A 26019-nucleotide genomic window follows, 5' to 3' on the forward strand; every position below is an offset into this window, starting at 1 on the left:
ATGCATTGGGTAAACAATTTCTTCACTGTTATTCCCACAGTTTTGATTTATAGGCTGATATTCAACTATCTAATAAACAGCATCTGTATCTTATGCAGAGTTTAGTTTTCAAATTTTTTATGGTATTCATATATTAAATGAATATTTTAAACATCTATTATCATCATGGTGCTGTGGTCCTGAAGGGTGCCCCAGGATATATATCTCCATTTTTAATGGATAAACAAACTGCAACTTCCATCAAGACACCAAATTGGAAGATTTATATAGTGGCTCAAGCTGAACCTTAGAACTCATTCTAGATTCCTCTGTGTCTTCCAACTGGGAGTGGCTACATACAATCAATCAGCAAGTCTGATAATTGTGTAAGCTAAGTATCTCTCAAATATGTACCTTCTTTAAGATCATTTGTTCCCCCATAACTTGGCCTCTGCATGTGTTATAAGTTTTATATCACATACCTATTACTTTTTTATTATAAAGTTCTGGGATACATGTTCAGAACGTGCAGTTTTGTTACATAGGTATACACATGCCATGGTGGTTTGCTGCATCCATCAACCCGTCACCTACATTAGGTATATCTCCTAATGCTATCCCTCCCCTAGCCCCCCACCCCCCAGCAGGCCCCGGTATGTGATGTTCCCCTCCTTGTGTCCATGTGTTCTCATTGTTCAACTCCCACTTATGAGTGAGAACATGTGGTGTATGGTTTTCTGTTCTTTTGTTAGTTTGCTGAGAATGATGGTTTCCAGCTTCATCCATGTCCCTGCAAAGGACATGAACTCACCCTTTTTTATGGATGCATAGTATTCCATGGTGTATATGTGCCACATTTTCTTTATCCAGTCTATCACTAATGGGCATTTGGGTTGGTTCCTTTATGTTACGTTCAAGTCATGAGGAACATACACTTCAACAAACAGTATGATTTTCTATATACTCATGGCTTTGCTCATAGTACCAGCTCCACTATTCCTTTTCCAGGTATTATCTGATTCTCTCCACCTATCAAGTGATATGGCCTTTCTAAAATTGATTTCAGCACAATACACAAATATCAATCATAATACTTCATATTTGTACAGACTACCTGTTTGTGGCTGTGTCTCCATTATTAGACTTTATTGTGGGAATATGTGAATAGCAAGGACAGTATCAGTCAGCTTAGAATCCTTAGAAATGTAGTAGCAATTTATTAGAAACACAACTTTAATATGATTTCAATAAATATTCAACTGCCCTAGCAATACTAGTTGTATAATTAATAAGTAAATTAGTTTCCACTAAATAGCCAGAAAGCAAAATTGTCCACAGCAATAATGGTCACCAAAAGATAGCCAAATCTCATCCAGTAGAGAAATTACTGAATCAAGTGGTAGTTTGACTTTTAGCTCTTTATGGAATCTCCACACTGTTTTCCATAGTGGCTGTACTAGTTTGCATTCCAACCAGCAGTGTAGAAGTGTTCCCTTTCACTGCATCCACACCAACATCATCTAAGATTTTTTAATTTTTTATAATGGCCATTCTTATGGGAGTAAGGTGGTATTTCATTGTGTATTGCATGTTTATAGCAGCAAAATTTACAATTGCAAAAACGTGGAACCAGCCCAAATGCCCATCATTCAAAGAGTAGATAAAGAAACTGGTGTATACATGTATATACCACACACACATATATGATGTATACCATACATACATGCATGTATGTATACCATATATACACTATGTATTTGATGGAATACTACTCATTCATGAAAAGGAATGAATTAATGTCATTTGCAACAACCTGGATGTGATTGGAGACTATTATTCTAAGTGAGGTAACTCAGGAACAGAAAACTAAACACTGTATGTTCTCACTTATAAGTAGGAGCTAAGCTATGAGGATGTGAAGACATAAGAATGATACAACGGACTTTGGGGACTCGGGGGGAAAGGATGGGAAGCCGGTGAGGAATAAAAGACTACTAATTGGGTTCAGTGTATACTGCTCAGGTGACGGGTACACCAAAATCTCACAAATCACCACTAAAGAACTTACTCATGTAACCAAATACCACCTGTTCCCCAAAAACCTATAGAAATAATAAAAAAGAATATGTTTAATGAAGAATTAAAAAAAATAACTGATGCTAAAAGGACCTGCGAGCAAAGAAGTTGGTACACATGAATAATTTCAAACATCTGTAGAAAACACACACAAAAATAATGAGTAACATGGGGGTCAAAATCATGATAAACTAAAATACTTGACAACAACATGTAGTGTGCTAAAGGGTAGGGCACTGATAAGAGTTCACCATTCCAGGATTCTTTTATTATTTGATGATAGAGACATAATTAGCATTATACTTTGTTAAAATATTAATGGCGGGTCATAAAGGACATAAGAAAGGTGCCTATCTCTGGACCAGAAAAAGAAATGCAAAATTATAGAGAAAATGCTACTATTTTAAAGGAAGGTAGAACAGCAACAAAATGAAGAATAGACATAGAGAGGGGATTTTTAAAGTTCCAATTAGATGTTAGGAAACTCCCAGATGTATCAGTGAAAAGTTAAGTTCAGCAGTTAGAAGGTATGGGTTTTTAGATTGGGAAAACTATACATAATGATTTAATTTGGCCCTAACTTTCTGAAAAGCACTGAGTCAATGTTTATCAATAATCTCAAGTTGATTTACCCTTTTTAGCTAAATAATAGCACTTCTAGACATTTATCCTGAAGTCACCAGAAATTCAATTAAAGAAATATACACAACCAAACATTACATGGACACTCAACACACACATAACATATGTACAAAATATGATATTCTAAAGTCACTAAAATTATGTCTTAATATTCAATGTCATGAGAATGCTTATGTTATAGTGCCATGGAAAAAAAAATAAGTTTCTTAAACCCTTTGCCCAATAAGGTTAGCTTTCCTTTTCTGCATAAGAAGATGAAAATAAATTGTAAAAACGTTAACAGAAGTTATTTCCTGATGTCGGATCATTGGCAGTCAACTTTTTTCCCATAATAAACTTGTGATATTATAATCATGAAAATCTACCATATTTGTCAGAGAAACATTGTTATTGTATAAGGTAGAACTCAAAAAGTACACCTCAAACATACTTCATATGTTGTATAGTTCGGTTAAGGCCAGCACTGTCAAGGTTATTTAAATTTCTTGTACATTTCTTATACATGCACATTTCTTTACAATTTTACATGCATGTGCATATGTGTGTGTGCAAATGCATATGAATTTTATAAGAATCTTGAGGCAGTTAATATTATCAGCATCCCCTGTTGACTCATTAGGAGACTGAATGTTAGAGAGATTTGCAGTATCTTGGTTTGTAGGACTTTACCTGGTGCTTTTTAGATTCTGTGTTCACTGTGACAGTATCTCAAAATATGTACAGAATACTGATATATGTCCTAAATATGTGGATTTATTTCTATAAGGATACTGAACAACAATCGTAATGCTCCAGTTTGGTGAGTATGTAGATATGCACGCGAGCACCTCAGTCTCAGTTCACACATTCCCACTGCTTATAGGAGCACCAGGGGCAAACAGTGTCCAGATGTGGGTCCTCAATGAGCTATAACCACAGCCATAAATATCTCTCAAAGATGAGGAACATTCTCATGATGTTGACACTGCAATTTTTTGACAATTTCCCAACACTCTCGAGGAACATTCTCATGATGTTGACACTGCAATTTTTTGACAATTTCCCAACACTCTTAAGAAACATTCCCCAATCTCACACGAAAAGTGGGGGTTTTAATTTTCTTGTTCAACTTCTAAAGAGAAATTGGAGAAGATAAAACTGGACACTGGGGAGACCACAACTTCATGCTGCGTGGGATCTCCCAGCTACCTGCAGTAGCCACCATGTCTTGGGTCCTGCTGCCTGTACTTTGGCTCATTGTTCAAACTCAAGGTACGTACCATTACACCAGCATTTTACATAAAAGTCAAATTATTTGATGAATGTTTAAAGTGCCTTTTGAAAAAAAATGGCATATGTTTTTACGGTCGAAAGATCACTACCATTTGCATTTTGGTATATTTTCTACCTCTCTCTCTGCAAAAGTAAACTATATATATATACGTATGTGTATCTTTTTGAGTGAGGATATTTTAAACCACTATATGAAACATGGATTCTAAAATTTGTCCTATTTTCCCCAATTGTTATATATTTTAACCAATTTTATGTTTGCACAATATGTTCCAAAATAGAGGAACAAAAAGCTACATATTGTTCCATTCATTATGTCTTTTCTCTAGTAAATAAAATTTTATTAACATCTTCATGAATCACGGCTGTTTAAAAAATCTGCACTTTGGGATATTTCCTTGAGAAAAATTCTTAAAAGCAGAATGACAGGGTCAAAATGACTAGTTCTGGAAAAGGATCCCTTTTTGTCTTTGAGATTGATTATTGATATTATTGATAGATGAACCATTTTGATGACACACTATACACACCCTACAAATAATTTTCAAGTCACTGGTTATTTTACTAGTGATCACATAATAAGCATGTTAAAAGCCAAGCTGTAAACCTACGTATTTCCATGTATAAACACATTTGTGCTAAACCCTATATTGAAACAGGTAAAGTACATAGCTGAGGAGTTATCCAAGCTCCCCACAAAATTCCCACTTGCCTAAAAGTTGCCGTGCAAAAGCTGCACACATACGGCTGGCTCTAGCCTTCATATTCTTTTACATTTCCTCATTGTCCATCACCAATACTATACCCAAAAGAAGGATAAAATGGAGTAATTATTATACTAATAATTATGCGATATATACACACAGCTTACTGAAGTCTTTTCAAATGCAATTATTAGATCCATATAAATATATAAAGACAGGCTTATAGTCAACACTTTGTAACTTGCATAATGATTTAGTAAGGATGTCTCTGGAACTGTATTTCTTATTTAATAACCCTACTAGATCTATTTTCTTTTCTAAAACACACCATCCCAATGACAACACAGAACTAACTTCCTGGCCAAAAATCAAATCCATGTATTTAAGACAACATCCGAAACATAGCTCTGCTAGGATGAAAGACAGGGAAGAGTTTAAAATAGAATGAGGGCTAAATCATATATAATTGCATTATTAAATAAAAATCAGATATAATACATTACAATTGTATTGTTAAACAAAAGAAAACATTAAATGACCAACTGAACAACTGTGCCTGTGCTGTCAGATGAGAATTAATTGCACCTAAAGAGAAGTCAAACAACATGTCATGAAATAGAATTTGATTGAAATAAAAAAAAATCTACATATCTTTTTTCCCCCATTCCTCAGAGGTCTCAAAATACTCATAGATACATTTCTAGAAAAGTGAAACTTGTTTCTATTACTATTGTTCTTACAATATTCTGCTGAAAAAGTCACTGAAATACTTCTGAATTTGATGATAGTCTACGATGCCCATAGTGCCCAAGTAGCCCTACATTTTTAAACATTCCTCCCTATTACTTTAGATAACCCAATAGTTAACAATGAAAGCTATTATTTTGGAAGATATTCATTAGGCTGCAGTTAACTAGGTAATTTTATACCTGGTAATGTTCTTATGTTTACCCATACACAATCTTATCTGGTAAATTATTCTTCTTTCAATCTCACAACTTTCTGGAACTTCCATAAAATCTTACCATCATTGTTAATAGTGCATGAAACAATCATTTTCAAACAAACTTGTACTCACTGAACTGCTAAGCAAAATGAACTTCAACATTACATTTGTATTGCTTTATGTGTATAAAACCACGCCAGAAGTTTCTGGGGGAAATGGGAGGGATTGCAAAAAGGTTTCACTTGGTGTTCTGCCATATTCACCAATCTACTGCTCCATGTCCCTATATGATCAGCCTTACCTTCTGCTCCTCTATCTAACCTATCTGTGCTGGCTTAACACCTCCATTTGTCTTCTAGATCTTATCCCTTCTCATACAAGGACATTGACCTAACATTTTCCCTCCTTCCTACTTTATCTATTCCATATTCTCTATGGAATCATTCCCATCAGCATATAAAAATTATCCCAACTTAAAATGAATATCCTTTTTCTTTCTCTTCTGCCAATTAAGATCCTAAATTTTCTCTCTCCTGCCAGGTCTGTCCCGCAGACCCTGGCTGACCGATGAAGTGAGTACTCAAACACAGGTATGCAGTGTAAGAGCTGCTAGCTAGAGCTGCCTGGCCCTAGTGGCCAGAGAGCAGCTGTTATGTTTTGCCAGGCCAATTGATTCTGGTTGGCTTGTTGTTCCCACAACTCATCATATTCTGTCCACCAGAGGGGGTATTGACTGGTCTCTAAAGTTGTTTTAGCTAGCACTGACCAGTCCCATGGGGTCATATGGAAGTTGTCTGCTATGGCCTCAATTAATCCTTTCATAAATGAGCTAGTGGCTCTGTTTTCTCTAATGCTTTTTCTTATTTCTTTAGAAGTGTTGAAAGCAATGAGTTCACGTACCTGATTGCCTTGTTGATCTTGCATCACCGGGCAGGTCAAGAGCTCCCTTCTAATTCCACTTGCCTAAGACAGGGTCCCATAACAGTAGTGTATCCCTTGTATTTTTTCCAATATATTGGGAGAGAGGGCTCAGGGAAAATATTTGTCTCCTCTGTGGCACCTTTACTCAGTAACGGCGGGGCTCAGGGAGAAGGAGGAGGTGGTAAGGTAGATGATGGTTCTTCCTCCCTTCCCTTTTTAGGCTCTTCTGTGTAGAGTGGGGACAAAGCAGCCCTGACTAAGGCCCATAACGTTAAAGATGTTACTGGGACCCGTTGCCCTTGTGCATGATGTTAAGATTTCTCCCCACTTGTTCCCAGAGCTCTAGGTTTGGCAAGCCTTCTTCTGGGAACCATGGGTTATAGAAAACAACAGTTTGCATAAGGTCCCTTAATTGCACCTCTGAGACACAGGCTCTGCTAGCTTTAAGCAGCTGTTTCAATACTTTTATATACTGTTGCTGTTGAGCTGATAACTGTTGTCCCATGACAAAACCCTAGCTTGAAAATCCCCTCAAACTTGGAAATCCCCAGCAGGCACCAATTACTTACCGCGCAGTCACTTCACTTCATTCTCAAGGGTTTTGTCACAATCTGTTGCAGCATTCCTCACACAGGGCACCACCTGCCGACTCTGTCCTGCAGACGCTGGCAGATGGATGAAATGACTATTCAGACACAGGTATGCACTGTAAGAGCAGCTAGGTGACTGCCTGGCTCTGGTGTCCAAAGAGCAGCCCGGAGAAGCTGGAGCTGCTTGCTTTTATTCAGTGCAAGCACAATGCCAAAAACCTGGAGCAAAAACAAACTGTAGGTAATTAACATTTATTGTTCCCCTTTCAGGGAACGTCAGGTGTGCGGATGATCAAAGGTCAGTTCCAGGTCAACATAAGTAGATGAGCCTGTTTAAGATAAATTCCCCTACACTCCCTGGTACCTACTTCTTGCCCTCTGCCTCAGGGTTATAGAATAGCTGCCTTCAGTTATTCTTCCCCGAGGCTCTGCAGAACCTTGCGAACTTTCAGAAGGTTTGCCTCCTTTCCCTATAGTTTTTCCCACCACTCTGACCAATCCCCAACATTCCCTTTTGCATAAAAAATCTTCAAACATACTGTCTATACACTTTCTCTCTAGTTAGTCTCATCCCATTCTCTTCTATCCTACTTCTACAGAGTTTTCATCTCCAACACTCCACCAAGACTGCTCTTACGGCTTCAAGGATGTTAAATCCAGTGGTCATTTTGGGGGCATCATATTCTCATGTTTTTCCTCTCTTTCTTTCTCTGCCTTCCTCTCTCTTTCCTTTTCCATGGCATGAAACACACCATTTCATTTGGTGAACTCCTACCTCACACTGGCCTCCTTTACTGGTTCCTCCTCTTCTCCTCAATTTCCTAACGTTGGAATAGCCCAGGGCTCAGTGCTTGATACTCCTTTCTTTTGTAGCAGCGTTCAGTTATTTGGTGATTTATCTAATCTTCAGCTTTAAGTACCATCCACAAGAGGACAACTCCCATCTTTTTGCTTCCACACTAAAATGTACACTTTACTTCCAACAAATCCACTTAGATGCTGTTTCATGGTGGGCAGGTCTATGCAAACCTGCCCCAAGGCCCAAGGAAGCTGAGATGCCAAAGAAAGAGGCTAAAAGATCCAGTTTCTTAGAAAGCAAGTTTTAATAAGGACTTACAAAGAGAAGCCATGTCTATGTCCTGAGTGGTGACGAGACAAGACAGATGGTGGATCCCTATTCCATTACTCTCCAGATCCAGGGCCTTTATACTGTAGGGGAGGGGTGGTTCAGAAGGGATGTACGGGACAATTGAGGTATGATAGCCTTACAGTTGTTTGACCTAAGGGCAAGATTTATGATAAGTACCTGCTCTTACACAAGGAAAAATGGATACACTGGAAATCTTAGAGGACTCCCAGAACAGGGATTAATCAGAAGCCAACTTGCCAGATTAGCATCCAAGATGGAGTTGCTTTGGCCTCTACAGATGCCTAGTAGACATCTCAAAACAATATACCCAGAACCTTTCCCACATATCTGTTCTTCCTTCACCTTTCCTCAAGTCTGTCAATGGCAATTCTGTTTGCTCAAGGCAAAAATATCGAGTCATCCTTGATTCCTCTCTTTCTCTCATGTTCTATATCCAATCCTTCACCAATTCTATTGATTTCACCTTCAAAATATATCCAATATTTGACCACACCTCACTGCTTCCACTGATACCACTTTCATCTAAGTCACCACCACCTCTCTCTTAGATTACTGCAATATCCTCCTAAATGAGCTCTCTGATTCTATACTTGCCTCTCTGCAGGATACTCTTGACAGATCAGACAGGGCAATCTTATCAAACAAGAGTCAGATTATGTTACTTCTCTACTCCGAACTCTCCAGTGGCCCCCATTTCACACAGAGTAAAAGCCAAATTTTCTATCAGGTCTTGCACAATCTATTCATTTCCGTAACCAACCTACTTGCATATTCTATTATTCATTCTTCTCATTCCATTCCAGCTAGATCCCTGTGGCTTCTTAAATGCACTCTCTATCCAGGATCTCACATTAAAACCTTATTACTAGCTGTTTCCTCTATCCGGAACTCTTTGTTCCCAAAGAACAATATGGTTCAGTCCCGCATCTTCCTGAAGTCTTGGCTTAAAAGTGATCATCTTGATGTGATTATCATTACTTCCCTATTGAAAATTGCAACACTCACCTCTAATCCAGCATTCACAATCTCCTTTACTCTGATATATTTCATCACCATAGCACTTATCATCTTCTAACCTGTAAATAATTTTTCATAATGTATGCTTCATATGTATAAATATATGTAATATAATATCATTTCCCAATAGAATGTAAATTTTATAAGAGCATGTATCAATGTCTATTCTATTATTTTATTTAACCTGACAGCCTCAAACTGTGCGTGGCCTAAAGTCAGCATTCAATAAATATTTGTCAAATGAATATTTCAGTTTTCACATAAAAGAAATATCAGAGAAGGTAAGTTGCTTACTGTCTAGAAAAGAATGTAATACTTTTACATTATTTTTTCTTCTATGTGAAAAATCAAATGTAGTGATTTGAGACATCATAGTTAAAATAAGAGTATAATATTGACCCAATGTCTCCATTTTTAAAATACATTTTTGAGTATTAAGAGGTTGAAATTTCACTCAACCTTGTTTGACTATCATTTTGATAGTCATTAAAAAGACACTGTTGGGACGGGCACAATGGCTCATGCCTGTAATCCTAGCACTTCAGAAGGCTGACGCAGTGGATCACCAGTTCAGGAGTTCGAGACCAGCCTGACCAACATGGTGAAATCCTGTCTCTACTAAAAATACAAAAATTAGCCAGGTGTGGTGGTACGCAGCTGTAATCCCAGCTACTCAGGAGGTTGAGGCAGGAGAATCGTTTGAACCTGGGAGGCAGAGGTTGTAGTGAGTCAAGATTGGACCACTGTACTCCAGCCTGGGTGACAGAGCGAGACTCTGTCTCAAAACAAAACAAAACAAAACAACAATAACAAAAACAACACTGTTGGATTTGGTGTTATTTTATTTTTTTATTTGTTTTTTACTTTATATATCTTTCAAAGGTTTTTGGCTAAATCACATTGTAATCTACTCTTATAAAGTTTCCTCAAAGCCAAATAAGGTAGATAGAACAAGAAGTGAGGTAGGAAAACAGATATTTTGAGGGCTCTTCCAAAATTGCATGATTAGTGCTAACGTTGGGACTAGACATTATTAAAATTCATTCTCATTCCAAGCGCATGGCTTTTTCCACTAATGGACTCATATTCTCTTTTAATAAAAGATCATTTACTCATACATTTCTAGATTTCCTGTTTTAGTATGTGATGAATCCTTCTCAGGACAGCATTACAGCAGAACTTTGGGAGCTGACTAGGAGGGAATTCTTGCTTTGTAATTTCCTTTCATTTTCCGTATCAGCCAGGTATAAAATCTCCTGTTTTCCCTAAGATCACTCTGTCATACTGAGTGGAAAACTGTCTCTAAGCACAGATACTTATGTATGAAAATGTGAGCATTCAGACATGACTGACCTTGTATGAATGATTGAATAATTAAAAGAAAAAATAGAAAAAGTATGCTGCCATCTTCCTAATAGGGTACTAAATAATTTTATATATTTTATCTTATTCAAGTTTTACACTAACCTATACCTTAGATAATAATCTGGTACAAAGCTGAAGTGACTTCTACGAGGTTATTTAGCTAGGGCATAAGACCACATCTTATGTGGTCTCCAAGATAATTTCTTTTCTACTATTTGTAAACAATGAAAATCTGTCTATGCAATGTAATTTCAAGTACATCAAGAAGAACATTGTGTCCATAAACAATCTTCCTACTTCCTCTCTGAGGCTTTAAAACTTTCAAAGAGAGGCCAACAAAAACTTTATTTCTTTGAAATCTAAAGTCTTGGGGGAAAATGCTGAGAGAAAAAGCATCATGGCTTATTGACACACTGAGGAATAAAATTACCGCTAGTAGAGTCTTTCCTAAAAGTAAATGATTATACACAAATGAAAAACTTTATTTTTAGAGTATATAATCAGGGGTTGTGCTTCAGAGGGAAAAGGGTATAAAAAAGAAAAAGTCTTGGAGAGCATAGAGAGAAAAATTCACAATTTTTAAGAAGACTCTAAAGCAAGAAGGAAATGGATTACTACAGGCAGAATTCTAGGCTCACACACCCCTGTTCTTAATCCATAACCTGTCCTTTCTGGGCATGGTGGTCCAGAGTTTGCATACACTGAGAGATCATCTGAAGAATTGTTTTGTAATCTTCATGTCTTTTCAGAATAGGGAGAGGGAGAGTTAAAAAAAAAAAATCCTTGTCATCAAAGTTGAAGAACGAGAATTAACTAGTTATTCATAATGTTTGCTCTCTACATAGGAATGTAGTCTTCACTGCTCTTTCAGCAACCCAAGAAATGAAAACAAAACACAACACGACTAAAACCAAAACCTTTAAATCTTTTATGTGAATATTATTTCTCTTTCTCTAGCAATAGCCGTAAAGCAAACACCTGAATTAACGCTCCATGAAATAGTTTGTCCTAAAAAACTTCACATTTTACACAAAAGAGAGATCAAGGACAACCAGACAGAAAAGCATGGCAAAGAGGTAAGCAAGGTGAATGACTGTGGTAGATGTTACAATCATCCAAAGAGACAATAAAAAGCCTTTTCACTAACAGAAGTGATGTTAGAGTTACCATCTAATAGTTTCATATTGAAGCCCATGTATACAACTCCCCTTTGTTCAGGAGACAGCTCACAATTTCTCAGAATGCTGCTATGGTTAAGCAGCAGAGAGTCAACAGCCTCACCTGATAAGAAAGGATAAAGCTGCTTAGACATTTCTCTTAAGTTTGAGAGTGAGGAGAGAAGCCCGGGAAGGTCGGCCATCTTTAACGGAGATGTTGTTCCTGGCAAGCCTCACCACCCCTTTTCTCCAGTGAATTGTCTTTTTCCTCAGCCATTTTGTCAATAGTGAAAAATTAAATTTTATATCAGTAGTTAACATAATATTTTATTATTGATTAAAGATACCAATTCTTTGACTATTACATTGTTGCAAGTATTTCCCTCATTTTGTAATTGTTACCTAATTCTTAGTGGGTTGAGAGTTTTGTTTTTTTTTTTTTTTAGTATTTAATTTAATGTATTTAGTTTGGTTTTAAAGTAAGAAAAATACACACCTTGTTTTGATTCCCTGGCTGATCCTGAGACAGTATACTGTACATTAGGGCAAATGAGAAGTCCCTATCTCACATATTAAAGCTAGTTTAATCTATAAGTGTTATTATCACATAATGGTACTTTTTGGAAGTCCATGTTAGTGCATAATTTGTTTTGTCTTACATATTTTAAAAACACAAAAGAATTGCTTTTATCCTATATGCATTTGTAATTGTTCTTCTAATACATACTACATATATAATTATTTTAGTTATGCTCAGAAATATAAATTGCTTGATGTAATTAAATGTTTTCAGGAAAGGTATGAACCTGAAGTTCAATATCAGATGACCTTAAATGGAGAAGAAATCATTCTTTCCCTACAAAAAACCAAGTAAGTTGTACCTCCTAAAAGTCTAATCACTGGATTAGGTTATGAAATTGGGGAGCAATCTTTTTGAGGCTCCATTTAGTGTGGTTTGACATAGAAGACATGAGGCATTTTGAGCTTTAGATGATACTAGTTTGTGCTAAAAAGGCTGATTTCCTAGGAAATTATATACAAAGTGTAAAACAAAAGGAATGGCATATATAAATGACTTTCTTCCTTGACCTGGGAACTTACTGAACTTCTTTTTCTACTCAGATAAACTCAAGACTTTGATGCAGCTTTCCATTCTTTTATGAGAATATGTGTCCAAGGCTGATTCAAAATGCATGGCCTAGAGATAGATTCCAGGGGATGGGGTTCCTCCTAGTTCTATAGCAGTTAATAAACTTCTCCCTGAATGCAATGGGCCTATAAGCATATTTGTGACCCAGCACCCTTCAAAGGGTCTGTGGAGGTTGTGTCCTTGGTGCAAGAAATCTCAAAATTACTAATTTGAAGATAGGGATCTGCAGATGGGAAGAAGATGAGGGGACTTCCTCCCTCAGATTTAATAGGAAGAACTAACTCTCTGATTTGCTTCAGCAACAGAGCTCCAATGTTGGAAGAGGATTAGTAGGTCAGAACCTTAGCTATTTATCATTGTAGACACTATCACTATTTTAGTGCTGAAGTTCAGGAAGTTCTGCCTTTCTTACCATCCTGAGTGGTCCATGCAGCTCTCTGCTCTCTACAGGCACCTCCTGGGGCCAGACTACACTGAAACATTGTACTCACCCAGAGGAGAGGAAATTACCACGAAACCTGAGAACATGGTAGGGTCCGAATACTTTGTGGGTCTCTTTTGAGTTTTAGATGTTATTAGTTTGTGCTAATGTTAACTAAGATCTCCAAAGGGCTCAATTATTTTATAAAATTCATAGGTCCATGAACAACTTCAAAAAATAATCAAAGGACTTGAAAGCAAGTTGCTTATCTATGATCAATGAGACAACAGTTTGGAAAATCACATTCAGCTTTTAAAACATAGGAGCAGCAGAAAGCTTCCAAGTGTCACATTTTTGGAAGCAACCAAAAATCCACTTCTCCCTAGACCATTTTATCCATAGGTTAGAAAAGCTCTTCTCTATACGTACTTAAAACCTCTTGTCACTATTTACTATTTTTTGGAGATACATGCATTTATCCTGAGGTCAGCAATGAAATATCAATAATTAATATTTTTATATCTGATTAAATCATCATCCCATAGACAATACCAGGGCCAAATGTCAGACATTAAGAATCATGGCATAGAATGTCATGAAGAGAATACAATAAATCTCAATCAAGAGGTGTTCATGTTCCCAGGCTAAGACAGCTTCTCAGAGCCATCCTACAAGGTACCCTAAACATGCATTTCTCTATATAAAAAAAAAGACTTCTGCCACAGAATGGTTCTTTGTTCCCCATGCTCATTCAAACTTATTTCATGAACATCTGAATTTTTGCTAACACTATCTTCAGCGGACAGTGTCTGATAAATTAATTTATGCTCAATTGTTAATAGCTGATGATACATTAATGAGGAATCTTCTCAAGTCTTCTATGAGAAAATGTTTACGTTGACGATATCTCTTCCAAAAAGGGAGAAAAGACCACAGATGGAATTTCATACCCTGAGGCAGGTCAATTTATTTTGCACCGGAGTTTTTTCACTACCTTTTTTAGATCACTCCACGTAAGTGGCCCCTTAACTTTGCTGATGTGGGCCAACAATCATGTCTGAATCTCTAACTGTAGACAAATAATTTTGTGTCTTTGAGGCTGATAAAGGGATTCCACTAACAGACCAATTAAAACAGTGATTAAATCAGTTAGTCTGAGGAGCTCAGGAGTGATAGTGTGAAATATCAGGGATTCCCCAGTCTAGAAAAATAGATGTCTCATTTTACTTATTTGTAATGCACAGTGCCTTTGGCACTCAGCACAGTGAAGCCAAATTCTTGAGCACTGACCCCCAAATCTGAGGACCCACTGGGAGTACTGTACATCCCAAGAGGACTGGCTACTTCTCAGAGAAAGCATCCACTTTCACTATGAGCCCACCTAGGTTTAACTTCCCTGGACTCCTCCTTAGTGTAAATTAATGTCAGAAAAACAGCTCAGCCACCAAATATAGAGAGTTTCCAGGGAAGCAATTCTGAAAACCTCTGAGGTTCTTGCTGTTTGTGTTTCTGAGGATTGGTCTGGCCACAGTCACTACTTGAAGAATTTTTACATATTCAAGATGGTAGCTTTCCTCACAACTGTGATACATGTATTCTCATAGTTTATACATTACACACACACTCACATACACACACACATGCACATTTCTGAAGCATAATTTCTTTTTTCCACTCCAGGAACACTGTTACTATAAAGGAAACATCCTAAATGAAAATAATTCTGTTGCCAGCATCAGTACTTGTGACGGGTTGAGGTAAGAACTACCATCAAAATTACTCAAGATCAAGAAGCTTTTTGTTACACAGAATTAAGGGCTACTAGATATTGTCTTCTTACTATTTTGGTAAATTTTTCATTGCTGAAATGCTGAATATATGTGGTTAAAGTGAAGAACAAAGTATTACCCTGACAATCATTTCATAATCTGCTGCTCTAGGAGAAGTCAGGCCTAGCAATGTAAAACAAGAATGCTACACTCTGGACCTTGATGATATCTGGATCCACTTCCGTGTTTATCCACCCTACTCTCTGAAACAGTTACTTCCTGTTTTCTAAAACATTCTTCCCTGCAATGGTCACAATTGAACTTAATTTTAGAATTATATGTGTTTCTGTTTACGTAGATAATTCTTGCCAATGAGAGAAAGTTTGGAAAGTAAGAAAAAGCACAAATAAGAAAATAACAGGCCGGGTGCGGTGGCTCACGCCTGTAATCCCAGCACTTTGGGAGGGCGAGGCGGGCAGATCAGGAGGTCAGAAGATTGAGACCATCCTGGCTAACACGGTGAAACCCCGTCTCTACTAAAAATACAAAAAAAAAATAGCCGAGTGTGGTGGCTGGCGCCTGTAGTCCCGGCTACTCCGGAGGCTGAGGCAGGAGAATGGCATGAACCCAGGAGGCGGAGCTTGCAATGAGCCAAGATAGCTCCACTGCACTCTAGCCTGGGCGACAGAGCGAGACTCCGTCTCAAAACAAAAAAAAAGAAAAAGAAGGTAACAACTACCACAAAAGTTGACCTCTGAGTAATCATTGTTATTAACATTTTGTCATGTTTGCACCCTTATGTACACATATAGACAAATGTATCTTTCACAGCATTGAAATAAAAAAAAAAAACCACATTGTTCTTCCAACATGGCTGATAACACACACGACATATCATAAAATAACTTCAGGGATATAATTTTGAACAGTTAAGTTGGATTGTAATATTTTATTATATGGATTCACCTTCTATTTATGAACTAATTATCATACTATTGTGATCATAGAAAGAGGGATTCTTTAAGCTACTTCTAATCCCAACGTGTTACTCTGGTTGGCCTGCTGATCATTCATGTTCCCCTCTGGGGTTCTTGCTATCTAAACATTCCCTTACTCCATTTTCCATTATAGTCCTAGGATCTGCCATGAAATATTTGTTAAATGAATCAATAAACTATGGAAAAATATTTACCACGGTGCAAATTCCAAATTCTTTGGGGTTGCTTCATCTTTATAATTCTTGTTCAGAATTCTCTTGGTAAATAAGTTAGGCTTCATTTTATATCGACAAATAGTGATTCTAACCTACATTACCAGAAGTTAGCTGAAAGGTCTATGAATGACAAGGCTATGTGTGAAATTGGGATGGAGGGGCAGACATCAATCCATTCTTGGAAGCAAATATGACACTGTGTGTCAGGAATCCTGAAATATAAGTCTCTATATCTCCCAGAGGATACTTCACACATCATCACCAAAGATACCAGATAAAACCTCTGAAAAGCACAGACGAGAAAGAACATGCCGTCTTTACATCTAACCAGGAGGAACAAGACCCAGCTAACCACACATGTGGTGTGAAGAGCACTGACGGGAAACAAGGCCCAATTCGAATCTCTAGATCACTCAAAAGCCCAGAGGTGAATACAATTCCCTTACCTCATCATTTACTTCAATTGTCTCAGCAAAGATAGGCGATATATTACTATTCTTAGAAATGAGTAGTATGTGTATGTGTCAAGCCTATAATTTATTTACTTATTTTTCTATTTATCTTCTATTTTAGGAAAACAAGTCTCCTTTTAAGCTTTGGAATCTTTTAGGATAAAGATAATGATTAACAATGTTCTTTTATTCTTTGTAAAGAAAGAAGACTTTCTTCGGGCACAGAAATACATTGATCTCTATTTGGTGCTGGATAATGCCTTTGTGAGTATGAAACACATGGGCCTCTTGGCCAGTTCAGTCACCCTTTAAGTTTACTTATCAAGCAAAAGCAAGCAATAAACTGTTTTAGCTAATCATGGGGCATTTGTCCACCTGGGTGTCTTGGCTGTTTACATGCCTTGCTAGTAATAGTTATCTCCTCATCCCCTTTAATATCCATCTGCCACCAAAATATTTAGATATTGGCAATATAGTTAATACCAGATAGCTACAGGCAATCCACCAAAAAAGAAAAATAAAAGGAACGCATTATTAAAATATTGCAATATTTTATATCTTAATATAAAATTAAATATATTTAATATAAAAATTATGTCAATATAAAATCAACATAAAACTCTATATAACTTAGAAACTATATTGATAGATACAGAGGAAAATACTAGAATCTACATTTCTATCTAGCAAATATTGTTTTGTAATCAAATTTTAATCACATGATTCGGTTTAAAAACCTAAAAATTGTTAATTTGATGTATTCAACTTTAAAATGAAGAACATTAAAATTTTACATGAATTTCTAACTTTTATCAAAAAACTCCTAACATTTGAAATAGAATTTGCCACAACGCAGTCTTACATTATTTAATTATGGAATGAATAGATGTTAATTGTAGTGAAATTCATAATTTTTCTTAAAATGTGAAATCTTGTATGCCATCAGCTTTCTCAGTGTAATCTGCTATTTCACTATACTTTGTGTTTTGTATTTTACAGTATAAGAACTATAATGAGAATCTAACTCTGATAAGAAGCTTTGTGTTTGATGTGATGAACCTACTCAATGTGGTAAGACATTAGTCATGTAAACCTCATGTTTCTGCATACAAGCCTGGAACTTCCCTAAGATTTCACCAACAAGAAGTTAAAAAAATCCCAAATGCCTTAAGTTAAATAGTTCAGGGAAATTTTAGCCGAACAAGCATCAACATCAAGGTGAAATCACATGCATGGCAACAAACACAACTTTAAAAATTTTTACTTTCAAAATGGAAATTCATTACTTGTAGTCCATCACTTTATCTATCACTTGTGGTCAACAAAAGCTCTCAGACACGAAAGGAATCCTGAACATTTTTATGAAGATAAATGCTCTTTCCACAGATTTATAACACCATAGATGTTCAAGTGGCCTTGGTAGGTATGGAAATCTGGTCTGATGGGGATAAGATAAAGGTGGTGCCCAGCGCAAGCACCACGTTTGACAACTTCCTGAGATGGCACAGTTCCAACCTGGGGAAAAAGATCCATGACCATGCTCAGCTTCTCAGGTGAGCACATGCTGGCCAGGTGAATGTAGGCAGAATGGATAGCTATCCCCAAGGTTCCTTAGCAGGGATTTCCACTCTGTAATATTTCCCTGATCAATTGTCAGAGTGCTTGACATTTTACCACTAGCAATTCACCTGTGACATTATTGGATCAATAATCAGATGATAGAATGAGCTCTTGGATATAAGATAACCATCTGTGGTCATAACACTAAGGAATAGTAGAAGTTTTTTGGGGCCTAGTGAATATAAAAAGGCTAGGGCAGCGAGGCAATTTGTTAATGTAATTAACAAAAGCTAATGGTTACAAAGACTCAGATTGTGACAGTAGTATCTGTAACTTTTCATACAGCGGGATTAGCTTCAACAATCGACGTGTGGGACTGGCAGCTTCAAATTCCTTGTGTTCCCCATCTTCGGTTGCTGTTATTGAGGTTTGTAAATTTGTAGTAAGGCTCTCTGTGGTTCTGTATCCTCTATGAAGGCCAGCATAACACCTTATATAGAATGAGCAAAATGAACATTTGCTGAATCAATGAATCAAGGTAGAAATGAAACTACTGGTAGGTCATTGCACTGAAGATCCCTTGGGTTATGCAACAGAACATTTCTTTACATCAGCCTTGCTAGAACGTGCCATATCATTCTTTAGTTCATGTTAGAAAATCAGAGTAGGAATATTGGAGCAGAAAGGGCATCCAGTACCCTCTGTGGCCTGGGCTAATACTAGTCATCCCCAGTATCTATGGCCAGAGAGGCCAGACAAGGAAGAAGGGTGCATGCAGGTGTCATATGGCCAAGCACTCCAGTGTCATAGGTATCATAGCAATAGGTTTTGGAGACCTCCGATATGGTGCCTATGAGTACTTCCTATGAAGAATGTAATTAATTCAACCATGATTTACTGGTAACTTAGTATCCATTAGTTCAACAAATATTTATTGAATAAAATGTAAGTATTCATAGGACCCAACCACTTTAAATGCTCTTTCAACGTTTTGCAATACACAGTGACAGGGAAAGGAGCTAACAATTCACTAGTTTTCATCTCTTAAGCCATTTTTAAAGTACTGCACATTGGCAACAATTAAATAAAAAAAGAATAAATAAATATATCTACTTTTTCCAGGCTAAAAAAAAGAATAATGTGGCTCTTGTAGGAGTGATGTCACATGAGCTGGGCCATGTCCTTGGTATGCCTGATGTTCCATTCAACACCAAGTGTCCCTCTGGCAGTTGTGTGATGAATCAGTATCTGAGGTGAGACCTTATCATCCTAAAAGGAGAGAGATATTTTCCAAATCTTTTTTTTTTTCTGAAGACACATATTATTCTCTATTGTTTAATTAAATATTAGATCTTGTGTTGTTCCAAAACAGATTTTAAAATTGTTTATAAAATACATACTAATCAACAGGATAGATTGAAAGTGTTACCCAAAAAACAATCTTAAAAAGTGTAGGGTAACATATTACATTCTTAACCTAGTCTTGGATTACAGTAATCTGCTGATATATGTTTCATAAAGACATCAAAAGTGCTATTTTACAAGTAAATTATGTTTAGGGACACTTGCAATGAATGTTTCTTTTCTTTTATATATATATATATATATATATATATATATATAAATAATACTTTAAGTTCTAGGGTACATGTGCACAACCTGCAGGTTTGTTACATATGTATACGTGTGCCATGTTGGTGTGCTGCACCCATTAACTAGTCATTTAGCATTAGGTATATCTCCTAATGCTATCCCTCCCCTTCCCCCCACCCCACAACAGGCCCCAGTGTGTGATGTTCCCCTTCCTGTGTCCAAGTGTTCTCATTGTTCAATTCCCACCTATGAGTAAGAAAATGCGGTGTTTGGTTTTTTGTCCTCGCGATAGTTTGCTCAGAATGATGGTTTCCAGCTTCATCCATGTCCCTACAAAGGACATGAACTCATCATTTTTTATGGCTGCATAGTATTCCATGGTGTATATATGCCACATTTTCTTAATCCAGTCTATCATTGTTGGACATTTGGGTTGGTTCCAAGTCTTTGCTATTATGAGTAGTTTTCCAAATCTTTAAGAATTTGGAAGCAGTCTACAGATGTTGAATGGACATATCTTTTCCCAAGGGTTGTGTATCCCATTAATTCAACTTCCAGACTCTTGATGCACAAATTTTAAAAACTACCAGGGCTCATTCTTTAAGATTTCCAAATATGCCAAGATAGAGCTTGCAAGTATGATGACCTTATAATTTTAACTTAAAATAATTCCAACTGAAAATGAACCCGTAGTTTCTAAAAATATTAATCTCATTATGTTGATGACAGGATCTTCTTATATTCCCATCATCAATCAACCAATCAATCTGTTTTTGCATATTTATGAATTACCTGTGAATGCCAGGCACTTTGCAAAGACTTTGGGATAGAAAAATAAATAAAACATACTTTGTTCTTGAAATGCTCACAAAGAAGGAGAGAAATATTTCCATACAGCCCAGAAGCCTGCAACTACTTCCCTTCACTGGTTCATTATTATTATCTCTTGCCCCTCAATTCTCAGTGCAAAATGAGTGGATAATTACAAATGGTGATGGCTGTCACTGCTGTCCTTTAGAACAACATTAAATGGCCACATGGGAATTGAAATCCTTCCAGCTCTGTGACTTAGGCTCTAGGAAGAAAAATGTCCAAATACCATAGTATGCATGCTCTACCACCCACCACATTTAATACAGGGCAGTCCTAAATGGTTGCCAAATTTGGAATTTCCATTGAGCTCGGTAATACAGTTAGATAAATCAGAGTCTCGTGTTTCTTTATCTTTATTCTGTGTTTCACGCAGAAGGCACCACACTGTATGTCATATTATTTGAGTTTTCTTCTGATTACAGTTCAAAATTCCCAAAGGATTTCAGTACATCTTGCCGTGCACATTTTGAAAGATACCTTTTATCTCAGAAACCAAAGTGCCTGCTGCAAGCACCTATTCCTACAAATATAATGACAACACCAGTGTGTGGGAACCACCTTCTAGAAGTGGGAGAAGACTGTGATTGTGGCTCTCCTAAGGTATTATTTATTAGAATTATTGGGGCAGAAGAATTATGCAGTTTTCTTTTTGTTTTCCAATATTCTTTTGGAAATTCTTTCTAAAGACAAACTTGGCATCGTAGTTAAAAAGGAGATTTGTGCTTGTGTTTTTGCTACTGAATTTAGTAATCCTTTGAAAGGCATTTCAAAAACTAGGACATGATTTTGACATAATTATATGAAGTTAAATGTAAAAAAGTAAATTGTTAACTATAACATGTCACTTGCAATCTTTCCAAAACGTGTATTAGTCAGAAATCCCTAGACGACATAATGTCACAGTTGATCATCTGTTGAACAGTAACAATTAGAGATCTAGAAGTAAGTTCTACTCAGAGGGAGAGTTGGTCTTTTCTCATCAAGCCAGTGTGTAAACCAGGTTGTAAACAGAGAAGAAAGAGGAAAAGAAAAAATAATCACAAAAATCTGTAGAAAACGGGCTATTAACATAGAACATCCAGAATAAGCACTATGATTCTGCTAATTTATATAAATTAGACTCCTTCAAGGCATTTATGTACTCTAAAGAATGCTGATCACTAGCAATCCCATTGCCTTCTAAAAGATATTCTGTTGCTCCACTGGTGAAGCGGGATGCAGTCCAAGAAGTATCCATTACTTAAGATGGCTCTGTGACAATGAACATGGCATCTAAACTCTCTATGCTTCAGTTTATGTATTCAGAAATTTTAGCTGGTTAGATTAGATCAGAAGACTACACAGCCTAACTTAGTCATTTGTGAAGAATATTGTAAACTTTCTGTTAATTATAAAGAGGCTTGGAATTTTACGAAAGATTTGACATTTTATAGCAAATTAGAGTTACGTTTATCTCGTTCTTACTTGCTTACATTCATCTATGGTTTCTTGGGTGGAAGACAATTGAAGATACTCAAAACCCTAGGTACTTCTGGTTCAGCAAGTAAATGGTATGTATTTACAGAGAAGAAAGGGGGAAAGGATGAAGGAAGAGGCCAAGAGAGGACCATTGTATACACAATATGTAACATCTAAAATTCTTGAATTATGTCAGTCAACTCCTGTATTATTTTCATATCTTGTTGATTTTTTTCTTATGTAATTGAATAAAACCAGAGAGTTCAGGCTTAGGAACAACTGAATTTCTAAATAACTGTTTTCTTTTCCAAAAAGTAGTATGTATACTTCATACAGTATTGTTTATTGAGTAATCCAATTTCTCATAGATCTGATATCCCAGTTTATTATTCCTAGGTATATAGTTAGGGTTTTTTTTTTTTAGATTTTAAAAATAAGCTTTCTGTCTAGATATTTCTCCCAGGCATCACACTATTTTAAAGATTGTAACTTGACAATGCGTTTTAATGTCAAGTCTCTTCATTGTTTTGTCGTTACTGTTTTAGTTGCAAATTTGCCCTCAAATACCATTGAGATTTGATGGAAATGCATTAAATTTATATTTAACTTTGAAGGGCACTGATATTTTTACAATATTAAGTATTGTCTTAAAAGACAAGTTGCCTTTAAAGTTTCCCAGGAAATGTATATATAAAGTTCTTCATGGAGTTCCTGCACTTTTGAAAGGCTTTCTAAATTATTTTCATATTTTTCTTTCTGCTGTATGTTCAATTTTTTTTAGTTTGGACTTACACATCATACATCTAGACAAAATTTATTTTTGAAAAATTCTTGAATAATTCTATTTCTCACCTTTTGAGAAGTCTTCATTGCTGATAATATTTTGTTTTCTATTTTTCAATGTCCTTGGTCATTTTCACTGGAATTTGCCTATCAGAGTAATTTACCTTAAAAAGTAAACTTTCATTGCCATCTTGTGCCAGAATTCTATCACCTAGTCTATGGGAAGAAAATGTTGAACCCACCTTTTTCCATTGTGTGTGTGCTTTGAAGGAATGTACCAATCTCTGCTGCGAAGCCCTAACGTGTAAACTGAAGCCTGGAACTGATTGCGGAGGAGACGCTCCAAACCATACCACGTAAGACCTTTTGTTTTCTTTGTTCTGAAACGTTTTCCCACTTTTATTTCAGATTTGAGAAAAATATGCCACTGGGTTCTATAATACACTAAAACACAATGTATTTTATATTTTTCAAATGACTCAATTTTGGAGAGGAAAACTAGCCATCATTATGAGCATGACTAAGGATTGTAGACAAACACTCATGAGAAAGTAGCTACTTTGACATTTGTGAGATTAGGGCTGCTGGAATCTATGCCAAAAACTGTTTAAATTCCCGTTAGAGAACGATGAGTTTAATACAAACCAAAATGAGAAAAGAAAAGTGTATTTAAAAACAGCCTCAGTTGATGAGCTCATTTTATTCTTGGTTAAAAGCTGATAGTTTTAATTTGCAAGGCTGTCAGAAAATCAATAGAATTTAAGAACATGCTATAAGATTTGACAATTTTACTCCCTTTAAAGTGTCTCAATGAGTCATAATTCAGGTAGTAGTTCTGTGTCCTACACAATCCTATGTGAGCTGGGCTAGGGAACCCAGTTACTTGGAAAATAGTACTTGTTTCAGTGAAAAATAACCTCTGAATAGAAAATGGCAACAAGAAAAATCAAAAATAGGGGAAAGACTCAGGATACATTCTCTTTACTCCTCTTTCCCAATTCTTTTCTGGAATTGAAACTGCAGAGACAGTATAAAGAAAATAATTGACTCAAGCACCATCAATTATCATTTCATTGGGAATGGATCGGCAAGGTCAAAGATAAGGACCAACGCTTGTTTATTTACCAAGCACCATTTAATACAGCCTACATGAATCATGGAATGAATCCACTCTGCAGGGAATTCTGGGAACTGTGCCCAGGCCAGAAACATAGCATCGCAAAAGAAAAAAAATCATCCAGCTATTTAAGGGCTTGGAACCCTAGGTGAACATGCCCCTTACTGTGCAAGATAGGCAATTTATACCATGAAAGAAAATTGGAGGTGGACTCAGGAAACTAAAATTCTAGTCTTTTCTGTCAAAAACTAGCTGTGGGACTTTAAGTCCAGATAAATTAGTTTTTTTCACTCATGAAATACAGCTAATGGTATAGTCTCTTAAATAATATGAATTGTTATTCACATAATTTAAATTCTATACATTTTCATTATCATTATTACATAATATTTTGTAACTTATAATAACCCTGGCTTCCAAATTTTATTTTTCCTTCAATCAGAGAGTGAATCCAAAAGTCTGCTTCACTGAGATGCTACCTTGCCAGGACAAGAACCAAGAACTCTAACTGTCCCAGGAATCTTGTGAATTTTCACCCATAATGGTCTTTCACTTGTCATTCTACTTTCTATAGTGTTATCAGTCCAGGAAACAGGTAAACAGGTGTAATTAGAGACATTGGCTCTTTGTTTAGGCCTAATCTTTCTTTCTTTCTTTCTTTTTTTTTTTTTTTTAAAGATCATGAATTTGTGACTTAGTTCTGCCCTTTGGAGAACAAAAGAAAGTAGTCTTCCATCAAATCACCTTAAAATGCACGGCTAAACTATTCAGAGTTAACACTCCAGAATTGTTAAATTACAAGTACTATGCTTTAACGCTTCTTTCATCTTACTAGTATGGCCTATAAAAAAAATAATACCACTTGATGGGTGAAGGCTTTGGCAATAGAAAGAAGAATAGAATTCAGGTTTTATGTTATTCCTCTGTGTTCACTTCGCCTTGCTCTTGAAAGTGCAGTATTTTTCTGCATCATGTCAAGAATGATTAAATGTAAATATTTTTTCATTTTATCATGTATATCCTATACACACATCTCCTTCATCATCATATATGAAGTTTATTTTGAGAAGTCTACATTGCTTACATTTTAATTGAGCCAGCAAAGAAGGCTTAATGATTTATTGAACCATAATGTCAATAAAAACACAAATTTTGAGGCTTTTATGTGTGGTCATTTTCAAAACTGAGTATTTTCAAGCTTCTTTTGTAGGTTTGTGTTAGGTGCTGAAGCTCACATCATTGGAAAATCATCGCTCTGGTAATTTGATAATATTGTCACAGATAGCCAAGCAATGCTATATGGACATGAGAAGAGGAGGTCGTATCATCTTTTCATGCCCAAAATGGCATGATGTGAGGCCAGTCACACAGGAAGACTAGGCTTCTTCCTGAGATTTCTTTCTTGAAATAATTTTTAACAATTAATGAAAGTTACCTAAATTTCCACAGATGCCTATGCTGGGAGACTAGAAACTTAGACATACTTTTAAAGATTGGGCTTTGAAACCAAGGGCCTCCTGGGATGCCCTGCATGCCAGTGTTGGCCGTCTCCCCCTTCATGGCCTTGATGTCATCGATGGGCTGGCACTGCCAGTGTTTCCTGTGAAGCTGTATGCCAGGTGTGCATGTCAGCCCGGCTGCAGCCCCAGGATATGCCTTGCCAAGATCTCCACTGCCCACGGGTTTGATACGAACTTCCAGCCAATTCTTCGAAGGAAAAAGGGCTTCTTAGGGCATCCTTTCCACCCCACCCCCAACCCCTGACCTTGTGTTCAGGTAGGGGCTTCTTATAGCAAAACTGACTGAGCTGC

The 26019-nt window shown here is 36.5% G+C and overlaps 1 protein-coding gene and 1 long non-coding RNA gene across 2 annotated transcripts in view; one reads left to right on the top strand and one right to left on the bottom strand.

Annotated features, from left to right (window-relative positions):
- The window catches only part of LOC134731058 (uncharacterized), a 772118-nt gene that overhangs the window by 231704 nt on the left and 514395 nt on the right, over window positions 1-26019 (bottom strand). The window contains exon 3 of the long non-coding RNA XR_010113121.1: window positions 7110-7349. This is a non-coding gene — a long non-coding RNA (uncharacterized LOC134731058). The remainder of the gene's footprint in view (window positions 1-7109; window positions 7350-26019) is intronic.
- On the top strand, window positions 3701-25367 carry ADAMDEC1 (ADAM like decysin 1). The gene is made up of 14 exons (XM_034965855.4): window positions 3701-3948; window positions 11620-11738; window positions 12613-12689; window positions 13420-13498; window positions 15071-15147; window positions 16613-16799; window positions 17026-17088; window positions 17824-17895; window positions 18211-18377; window positions 18730-18811; window positions 19507-19637; window positions 21273-21450; window positions 23362-23447; window positions 24651-25367. The coding sequence occupies exons 1-14, from the start codon at window positions 3861-3863 to the stop codon at window positions 24655-24657; spliced, it is 1413 nt and encodes a 470-aa protein (XP_034821746.2). The 5' UTR covers window positions 3701-3860; the 3' UTR covers window positions 24658-25367.

The sequence above is a fragment of the Pan paniscus genome, chromosome 7 (genome assembly GCF_029289425.2).
Source record: "Pan paniscus chromosome 7, NHGRI_mPanPan1-v2.0_pri, whole genome shotgun sequence".
NCBI classification, from domain to species: domain Eukaryota; kingdom Metazoa; phylum Chordata; class Mammalia; order Primates; family Hominidae; genus Pan; species Pan paniscus.